At 37.9% G+C, this 11,269-nt stretch overlaps 1 protein-coding gene across 1 annotated transcript in view; it reads left to right on the top strand.

Annotated features, from left to right (window-relative positions):
• Positions 1 to 5,534: 5,534 nt before the first annotated feature.
• IGF2BP3 (insulin like growth factor 2 mRNA binding protein 3) overlaps positions 5,535 to 11,269 on the top strand; it is an 85,710-nt gene continuing 79,975 nt past the window's right edge. The window contains exons 1-2 of the mRNA XM_063450713.1: positions 5,535 to 5,726; positions 7,356 to 7,416. Of these exons, the coding sequence (XP_063306783.1) occupies positions 5,552 to 5,726; positions 7,356 to 7,416 (236 nt within the window). The 5' untranslated portion in view covers positions 5,535 to 5,551. The remainder of the gene's footprint in view (positions 5,727 to 7,355; positions 7,417 to 11,269) is intronic.

The raw sequence follows: 11,269 nt of genomic DNA, 5'->3' as shown, positions 1-11,269 counted from the left end.
TGATTTACAAGCTTAAAATAGTTATAAGAAAACTAGCTAGTTAGAAAGACACCTGCCATTTGTAATCTCATCCCATCACAGATTTTACATTATCGCCAGTTGGTGCTATTTTAAAAAATATATATTTTACTTTGTTGAGACATAGGTGACAAAAACACATTTCAGTTTGTATGTGTATATATAATACACACACTTTGTTTTCTTTTTATTTAGCTTAAGGCATATGCATTGGTTACTTTACAAATGCAAGATGCTTGGTTTATATTTTTTAGGTGGAAGCAATTTAGCGAACATTAGAGCACCATAACTTTTGTAATTAAGCAATGACCTGCAGCATACAGTCAGTGTGTGGTTTTGGTTTAACATCTAAATGTGTTTATTTACATGAAAGCAAAACAGGCGCCTTTATCTAAATGTGTTTTTACAACACTGGGTATCAGTAAATATGGAGATTTTCAGAATCTCTATAAAACTTAGGAACACTACAGAAATGTATATGTTACTTAATTTTAAGTATATTTAACTGGTTTTAAGAAGATGGTTTAAAAATTATGTACCCAAACTCAGCATGCTAAAATTCTCCACATATACTGCTGGCATATGGTTTGAATTTCATAATAGGAATCCCTCCATTTTGGAGGAAACGGTAGCATGCTGAAAGTATGTAGTTTCTCCTATAGTCACTGGAGCAAAAGTTTTGTTTTGTATTAATCCCACAATGGATCTAACTTACAACCACATTCTTCTTATACTACATCATATGAATTCGCATGTAGTTTGGAACATTCCTTAAAAGTGCACTGTAGGGTTCGATGAGACACTGCAGGGCTACAATGTTATTTTTCACGATGCTAATTAATTGATTGACATGCTTTACCACTGCAAGGCATATATCCACCATAAAAAGCACATTATACACCTTCTGCTATGCCCCCTGTTTGTGATTGCTATTTCAATTGCAGCAGGGCAGTGTTTACTTCGTGAATTGATTGTAGTGAAAGTGATTGGAGGTTCACAACAAACCAGTTTAAAGTCAAACGCATACATTCGACCGAAACTCGGTGCTGTGTAGATTGGCTGAACAATTATTATTTTGTACCACACGACTGTGCCTGGGCGCGTCGCCCGTCTCTAGTCACCACGTGTTACTGTTTACGTGGGGGAGCTGACCACACAGAAAGTTGGCAAAAATCACTATGCGAGCAGCCAGGCGCACGAGGGGTTAAACCAACATGCTTTAACTGTATTTCTAATAAAATAACTATTATTGAAGTAGTTTTTTTTAATAGTAGATCCCTATCCCCTCTTGCCTTCACATACATATTTCTACCAATAAACACAATAGGCGCTGCTGGTAGAACTGTGACTTCTAGAACGAAGGCAACAGTATAAACGAAAAGGGCCGTTTAGAACGTTGCCACCATTTACTGTAGAACACCACATGGACCTGCTTTAACCCTTCCTATTCTTTCCAACCGCCTTTAAACAATAAGGTCACGGTAAACAAGGCGAGTAGTGATGGGATGGAGGGAGGGGGGCGTGTGAAGGGCTGACTTGGCGCCAGAAACGCAAGAGCTTAAGGCGCAGAGAAGCCAATGAATGGGGAGAGGGGAGGAAAGAAAGCAGCCAGCCTGTGTTAGAGGAGCAAGCAAGGCAGGGGAGGAGGAGATATTCAGTCAGCTCCTGGCCAATGGGGCGCCAGTAAAAAGACGCTTTACACACATACAGTGGCAGTCAATGCCGCACCATACTATGTATTGGCTACTACCATCTACTACACTCAGCCCCCCTCCCTGTACCCTTGCTCTTTCTGCTGACTGGGCTCTAATGGCAGGATGCAGAGGAGAATTCTGATCACCTGAAATTATTCCATGTTTTTATTTTTATTTCTCCCCACAGCCTTCCTATATATACACCCCCTTCCTTCTGTTATTGTTTTGTCTCCAGGTGCATGTACTGCAAGGGTTTTAATGAAATATTCGCATCACACACCCCCTTTTCCTTTCTCTCCTCTAGGCGCTATTTAGCCTTCTTGTGTGAAAGAATGATTTAAAAAAAAAAAAATCTTATATATTAAAGATTGTGGAGTAAGAAAGTTTCCTGCCTAGTCTGATGGCTAGTAGCTTTACAGCATGAATGGGGTGTTTGTAGTATTCTGTCCGGGATCCTCCATTCGCGTGTGCCTTTTTTTGGTGGTTTTATAGCATAGCCTGTGGGTTTATGTAAATCAGAGAATTCCACACTCGATAACACTTAAAATAGGAAAACAAAAAGCAGGCATTTTATTCGGAACAAAGGTTCAGTTATCTTGAAAATTGCTTGTTAATATATATAAGCCGCCCAAAACCTTTATTACAGTAAATACAAGGTTATAGAATCATAACCTATTGTCTTGTAATTGTATCTAAATGGAGGACCCCGCCCTCAGTATACATTGAAACCATAAATGCTTTTATTACAACCACTCCTCCCCCTTGTACTCAAATGTATGCATTTAAAAAGCACATATATTAAATTGTTAAATATACAAGTCAACAGCTAATAATGGTAAGTGAACTTGCAGAACTATTGTTTTCTTTAACCATAATTTTCTGAATATACAATATACGTAAATCTTTGTTTTTTCCCCTAAACACACGTCCTCCATTAACATTCCTTCTATTGATACATAATCTTTACGCCATACCCACCCCCCACACATATACTGGCCTTCCTTCCATGTTGCTGATAAATACATTGACCAGTGTAGGGGGTGGGGAAGAACAGATTACAGAAAACAGAATAGTTAATACATATTTTATTCAGTGGGGTGAAGTGTTTTTTTTTTTTGTTTAATATAAATATAACACCACATGTGCACGTCTAATAAAATAACTAAAACCTGTACATATACAATTAAATATATAATATAACTAGGCCTTCCTCTGTACTTAAGATGTAATTAATTACTAATTCAGATCATATCTATTTCCCTAATACAATACAACAATTATAAAATATATAAAAGGTTGCATCTTTAAAAATATGTCTGTTTAAAAACATGTAGTTACCTTAGTGTACACAATATAAATTACGAATGCAATTCATAAATACAACATGCAATTAAAATCAATTTTAAATTCCAGTTAAAATATATAATTTTTTTTATTTCCTTCAAGTCTATGTTACAATGTTGACATCACAAATGTAAATCTGTAAATATCAAATATACTTTCAGATTGTTTTATAACGATCACACAAAATTGTATATACATTAATATATACTTTTTGTACAAAAACACTTGCATGATGTAAATATCATAGTTAGAAAAACTGATTGGAAGAAAAGTGGATGGTTTAAATATTAATATTTCAATAGAAAACAGAATATATATATAAATCTTAGTGTTATAACACACGAAGCCTCAGTCATAGTTGTGCTAGATCTGTAGCTACTATACTCATTCAAAAAAAAAAAACTAACATTTTTAGTCCAAGGGGAAATACATTTACAAGTCATAGATGCTTTAATATATATAAAGCAGAACAAGATCCCTGCTAATTGGCTAACAATAAGGTCTAACCATGTATATAACCAATCACCTCCCCCCCCCCCCTCCTCTCATAAAAACTATTATACTTACAGATCTGTTATGTCGAACTTAAATAGTAAAAGTATAAGTCTGCAACAAGTGAACAAAATGAAAGCATACTGAAATGAGGCTCCGGGTGGTGAAAAATGAAATGCTTTAATTTCAGTAGGTTCCTGCTACCTCCACTCTACATTTTTTGTTTTTACTGTGTGAACCACTTCCCATCCCCTTCCCCTCCCCCACCAATCCACCATTGTATTCCTTGCAAATGCAGAAAAAAAGTATGAATGGCAATGTGCATGAGATAAGACGATGTGCTTACGTTGCTCAAATTTCAGAAGGGCTGTCATTTATTAACATATCATCATCCTAATCTCGTGGTGTTACTTTGTACACAAACTATTAATCAGGGATAGAGATAAATGACCAATGTAAGGAATAAGCAGCTTTGTTCCCTCTTCAGAGCCCTTCTTCTATTTTATTTATAACAGGGAGCCTCCGACTGTTGATAGATCTGTATCCAGTGCTGATCAGGCTGCAAGATAATATAAAAGGAAGGGGGGGGGGGGGAATATATCACATAACCCCCAAATATAAAATAATTCAGATTACCATACGCGGGGCCCAGGCAGTGGAATGCCCCCTTGTATACGTTACTAGCATACACCCCCTTCCTTGTCATTCATCGTTGAACAACCAATTGTAAGCAGGATCTCAGAAAGCTACCAAACACGAATCACAGGCTTTACTGCAGCGTATTACATACATGAAGTGTGGAGCAGTGTGGCACATGAAGACTATAGAGAAGCCTTGAACCACGATGCCACACCTCCTCCAAAGCAGCCAACGTCTCCATCCCCCCCTCATTCATTCTTGAAAGCGATCTACCTATTCAAAGTCCTCCAAGCCATATTGGCAAACAGCAAAGAGAACTGCAAGACCTCCTCCCATTTTTGCAAGAGGGATTTTTTTTTTTTACGCACACCCAGAGGAGGAGGAAGAGGGCGTGGGAGGGGAGAAAAAGAGAGAGAGAGAGGTGGGCTTCCCCTTCTCTTTTTCTTACACAATGTCTTATCAAATACAGAAATAAACATATAGAACGTTTAAATGTATCAAAACTTCACCAACGTTCTATTCTGGGACAGCCCTCCCAGAGTTGAGGGGAGTCTCCCTCTCTAGACCAGAGCACAACTCTCTTACTATTCAGCCCCCACCATGCCTACTGACAGACAGACAAACTGACACCGTCACCCTGCCCCCCCATCCAAACTTGTCCTGTCGTCTGCTTCCCCCCTCCCCCTTCATCTCAATCTTTTTTTTTTCTCTCGTTTTATTCTCCTCCCATCATCCCCTTGTCCCTCTACCCAATCTCTCTCTCTCTCTGCCACCCCTCCCTGACTTTTTTTCCTCCTCTTCTTCTCTCCCCCAAATCTTCTATCTAATTGAGGAGCTGGGATTCCTCACGTGAGAAGTTGATTTGTAGTTTGAACACGTGGCTCATTCAAAAAGCCGGAATATTAAAGTGATTTTTTTTTTTCTTTCTTTCTCCCCCTCTTCCTCTCGATTTTATTTAGAGGCGGCGCCTACATTAACGTAGAGTGACATTTTCACAGTCTGCCTGCCAAAAGGATTTGGGGGGGAAGACAAAAAGTAGTTTTTTATTTTTTTTTTTGGTTTTTTTTTTTCCTCCCTCCTAAGGCCGCCATTCTAGTCAAAACGCTTTTTTCCTCCCTTTTTTTTCTGCACATCCGGATAACAGCCCATATTGCTCCTCTTTTTTTTTTCCCTCTCAATTCTATCTTTGAGTCCGGCTGCGACTACAGAGCTGATCACTCCTCAGCGTGCACTGCTCCCCCCCCGCCTCTTTATTCCGTGCAAACATTGCAGAAGGTTGTTTGGGGGCGATCTCGTGTTTTTTTTCGTTCCGTTTTAAGATTTTTTTTTTAATTTGACATTTTTTTTTTTTTTTTTTTTTTACAATGAACAAGCTGTATATTGGAAACCTCAGCGAAAACGTAAGCCCCCCGGATTTGGAAAGTCTCTTCAAGGAGTCAAAGATCCCTTTCACTGGACAGTTTCTGGTCAAGACTGGATACGCGTTTGTGGACTGTCCTGATGAGAATTGGGCTATGAAGGCCATCGACACCCTCTCAGGTAATCCCACTGGGAGAGGGAGGGAGGGAGGGAGGCAGGCTGGTAGAGGCTGAAATCCCCCCTCTTCTGCCCTGTGCCCCCCACACCACTTTTGGCCTCTAACCTGGGACCCTGCGCAAGAAGGGGGTGCGCCCCCAACTCTGCTGACCTGGGAGGGTCATTTAAAGCACTGAGCCTGCAAAGGGCATCAGGTTGTACAACGACCTTCAACCCTGTCTGATTACTTTTTATTTTAAGGTTCTAATTTGCAAATAACGTAGTCTACACTAGTGCATGGAGGGGGAGTACACGCAGCCATTGCTAAAGCTCGCTTGCCCCTGGGGTGTGTTGTGAGTACATGCTGCTGGTAGTGGTGGGGGATGTGTGCGCGTGCAAACTAGGGTTCTTTGGGTGGATATACGGGGTGAGCTTAGTCTTGTTGTGACTGAAGTGTACAAGGGCACTTCGTGATCACACGCAGAGTGGGGGGTGGTGGTACCCCTCGGGATCCTCTACATCCAGGTGCTCTCAACGGCTCATTAACTCCCAATTCCGGTCACTTTGCTCGTTTAACCCATTGCCTTGCACGCTAAATTAAACCGTGGCGTGGGTGGTGGCCCACTCTGTGCACCACGTTCCACGCACGGCCGTGGGATAGAACGCTGACTATTCCTACGTGTTCTATTTCGAAGCTCTGCAAGGGTAGGTAGTTTTCGGCTTCTACAGGGTTAACCCCCTCTTTTTAATAAATGCACCCCTTACTTATCGCAAGGTAATGACACCCACGCGTGTTTATAATATGTAACCGAGATGGTAGGGGGAGAGAGGCTGGCTGCATTCTTTTTGCATGTGATAACCCTGCTTGGTGCTGGATAATAACTATATAGGTGCTTTGCCTTACTACAGGGTGAGTGATCACTCTTGGCTACCGGGAAACATGTCCCGTTGCCGAAACCACGAAAACACTCGTGCTCTAGTGAGGATTTAGCAGCTCCTTCCACTCATTTGAGAGTTATTTTATTTGATAAATGTAATTAGGACTGCTACTTCCCTAAGTCGGAGTGCCCCTTGGCCTTAATCTGCAAAGATCCATAGGGGCTCATTCATAAAAAAAAAAAATGTTATCTACACGCGTAAACACGCACATGACTCGATCACGAGCCTCGGCTGCACACTATCCATCAAGCGACAGCTGCTCCGATCCACATGCTATCGAGGATTGTCATAGAAAAAGTGCAGAAGCTCTATTTTGCCACTAACACAGCTGCCCAAGACCTTACTATACCCACTCATTCTCTTCCACCCATGACAACCCACCCCCTCCATCTCTGCGCCTAAATTATTCATTATTGCATTGCTGATCTCACACTAGCTGCTACTTCCTTTTTAGAAGACCTCTGCTTATTTTCTCCTTAATATTATTTAGACCATCATTCGTGTGTGTGTGTGTATATATGTATGTCTAATCATGGCTGATGCATAATTCTAGATCTATGGGGGTCGATAAAAATAGCTTTACCCTCTCCATTGGATGGAAACATGTTGCTTTTTTTGGCCTTTATCATCCTTCTAATAGGGAGTAAGATAAATGGTATCCATGAGTACTATGAATACCCCAGTAAGTCTAATTCCCATGTATTTTCTTTACAGGGAAAGTTGAATTGCATGGCAAAGTTATAGAAGTTGAACATTCAGTACCTAAAAGACAGAGGTAATTTTATTTTATTTTTCCTTCAAATCGGTGTTAAGGTGTGTTTTAAGATTTATAGTTTTACTACACTCTTCTGTGAAAACATGCATTTACAGATATATTTTTAATTGAGCAAAATACAACAATGTGATTATTTCCTGAACTGTATGTTGTGGTGAATTAAACACCAGATTTGTGTTTATGTGTAACTTTTTTTTTTTTTTCAAATCTATATGCAAATTGGGTTCTTAATTTCCTTGATTGAGAGTAAACCCCTTATTTGGGCATGTGTCAATGCATTAACATTTAGAATTTTTCCTTGGCATTTTCATCCTCTTGTCTCACTGTTGGTATTGTAGGTTTTGGTAATAAATACAAATCTTTATTCTTTAACTTGATAAATATGGAGTAATATTATTTTGGTAACTTTTCTTAGACCATCTTGGATTGAACTTTAACCCACAAGGGCCTGCAATCCAAACACGTGACTGACTCCATATTTTTCCTGTGTGCTTTTTAAATATATATTTCATCAGCTTTCTTCTATAGTGCACATCTTTAGTGTGCTTGCATGATATTATACAGTGTTGTTTTTTTATATTTGCTCCTTTTATTTATCTATCCAGATAGTCTAATGTAAATTAATAAATACTTGTTTTAACATGCAAATGTTTATATATATATATATATATATATATATATATATATATATATATTTTTTTTTTTTTTTTTCAACGTAAAAAAAACAGTTGCATTACCGAAGCAGCGAAGTATTTTTTTTTTTTTTTTTTTAATTTTTAATCCCCTCCCTGCTTACTCTGTGCCCCCATGCTGTGGAAGTTGTTTTCCTATGGCCTAGCTTTTCTGTAGGCTGGGCCTCACTTGTAACTTGCTGCCATTTTGAGGCCAAACTGGGATACTATTCATTGTAACTCTACATGCCTCTTTTGAATTACTCCATTGGTAGATCCTCTCACGATATTAGAAGCAAGAGCTAAATATTGTGGGAGGTAAAATAAGGCCCTCAAAGTAAAAAATAAATATATATATATTTTATTTAAGAAAATTTAAAGCTTTTAATTTTATATTTCCTAAAACATATGTAGGAACTCATTTGTTGTTTTACAATTTAGCTATGTTTTGTATGGTTGCAATATTTTGTCTGTATATTGCTTACAGTTTGCAATGTGACTTCTTTATTTTATCATACCCAAACACCATTTAAAAAAATAAAATAAAGGGTTTAAATGTATTATTATTATTATTATTATTATTATTATTATTATTATTATTATTATTATTATTATTATTATTATTATTATTATTATTTTTTAAACATTCCCCCCTACTCTCCCCCCACATATGTTTGATGCTTAGTGTATGGATGTCTTTATTGAAGATTAATAAAAAAATGTGGTCCCTTTTTGTCCCCTTCATATAAAATGTACTAGCATTTATACCAAATTAACTAAAATAGCAAAGTGTTTAATGAACTTGTATACAGATGACCAAGGACACTTAATATATTTTTTTGTGTGTGTATTACAATATTAAACTATAGGTATACTTTGAGGCAGTGAGATTTTCTTTTTTTTATTTCAAAGGCGTTTTCTTCCTCTCCCTAATTTCCATGTTGGAGGGGGCAAATTAATTGAATTGTTCTTTGCCTGCTTTATCTACACATTAAACGTGTACTGAATGGGTTAATTAAGGTGTGGGTGGTAGGAAAAGTATTTGTAAGGTAAATGTATATACCCAGTTAAAGCACACCCACCTACCCTGCTGTTTTGTTGAAAAAAATAAATAAATCCAGCGGGCCACAGCAGGCTTTTCTGTTCTGTTCTATATTCCCCCTCCCCCTCAAATGTGCAGGGTTTCTTTTCTGATTTTGGGTGACCCTCATTGTTAAGCTGCTAATGGAGGACCATGATTTGATTAAAGTAATGAATTAAAAGTTTTGGTCCCAGTTTACCACCTCCCACCATTATATGCAATAAGGACTAAATAAATAAATAAATAAAATACTCGCATAATGTGTTTTTGTAAATGCATATATATCCCCTCCTACAACACCCTCATCACTTTGATTCTTGCAGAAGCCATTCAGGCAGTGCATTATGGGTTAGGAGAAGGGGGGGGGGGGGGGGGGGTTGGGAATGTGCAATCTAAATCCTTTCATGTAAGGGAGGGTCAAGAGGTGGTGTCAGTTAGGGTTGCCATAAAGTTGCTGCTGCATTCTGATAGCCAATCATTGAAAACTGTGCTTGATTTGTTATGCACAGTAAAATTCTAAGGCCAAGTAGTCTGTTTTCCAACCCATGTTGGGACTTCTAGAGATCTAAGATGGACACTCCCACAGTGCTGGGATGACCTTTATACCTGCTGTGAAAGACAGGATGGGAATATAGGGATGCATCATGCAGGAGACTTAGTGAAGCATTAAAAGAAGCTGTAGGAAAGGAATATTGGTCCGGCCAGGGATTTCCTGATACTAGGAGAGGCATAGTGTCTGCCTGGGGGAGGGGAGAGTAGTGGAACAGGACTTGAAGCCTACTGTTGGCTCATGGTTACCATATAGCGAAGTCTCTAGAGATTATCATAGGAATGCAGTAGTGTTTTTGTTTTTTCTTCTCTCTAGCCGTGTTGTCCTTAATGAATTCTAGACTGCGATTTTAAATTCTATACAATTTATTATATTTTTCTTCTACATAAAACAATATTTTTGTAATGAAATCTGCACATTTTCTAGAAGTAACCCTGTTGAAATGTTTTGTGTAGTTACACAAAACCACAAGTTACAAGAACAAAATATATCCTCTCAGAATTTTCATTGATAAGCCTAAAAAAGTAAGTGTATTCATATCCTGTAAATTTAAAGGATGTTTTTTTTGTCCTAATCAGCTACAAAGTTTAACAATTAACATAGCAACGTATTTTATCATAAACGATAACATTTTGTGTTCTACATCTTTTAGCTAATGTGACTTTTTTTTTCCATTTGACTGGGCAATTTTAGTTTTTGTTTCTCTTATAAGCACTGCAAAATTCACTGTAAATTTTCACCAGAAAGTTCTATTTATTAACCATTTCAGTATTGTACAGCTTTGAAATGTCTAGTGCCTAATTTTATTCTAGTTGAACTCATCCCATACCTACAAGTGAAAGAATCATCCAGTTTGCTTCCTGCATACTAAATATATATATTTGCCTGTGACACCACATACTTATACGCCAGAGGGATCTCCCAACTATGAGACTAGATTCAAAGCCCACATAATTGAATTTTTAAATACATTTTTTTTTTCCCCCTGGCAAAAATTAGATGCTTAAATATTCTTATGTTTATATTCACTTTTTACCATGCCAAGGCTGTCAATCTTTAAAAAAATAATGTCCCATCACTTTTCTAGTATTCCAAATATGTCTGGTCATATATGCATTCTGCACATGTAAAAAAAAAAAAAATTAGGAAAAAAATTCTGTACTTTGGTTACTAACTACCTATTTATCAAAACGTTTTGGTTGGACTTAGTGCAATTGTTTGCATCCTAGTACTGTTGGTGTTCCTAGTGGTGTAGTTGTGTAGGGCACTAAAGTAAACTGAGGGTAACCATGTTATTCTCCATTTGGTGTAAAAAAATTAAAAAAGAGGATCCATTAAACATTCCTCCTTTTACCACCCTGTGTATTAATTATTGCTCACTTGTGCAAGCTGGATCGACTTGGAACCCTCCCACGATTGAGATACATTCCAGTTAACTGACCACTAGCAGAAAAAAAAGAACGTTAGACTTCTTTCCACTATTGTCCCCCCTAAACCTTTTCCTCCTCTCACTTATGGTCTTGCCATAATATGAGTTGTAACAAGGTTGAT

The sequence above is a fragment of the Pelobates fuscus genome, chromosome 4 (genome assembly GCF_036172605.1).
Source record: "Pelobates fuscus isolate aPelFus1 chromosome 4, aPelFus1.pri, whole genome shotgun sequence".
Taxonomy (NCBI): Eukaryota; Metazoa; Chordata; class Amphibia; order Anura; family Pelobatidae; genus Pelobates; species Pelobates fuscus.
This window is presented reverse-complemented; position numbering and strand designations above follow the sequence as displayed.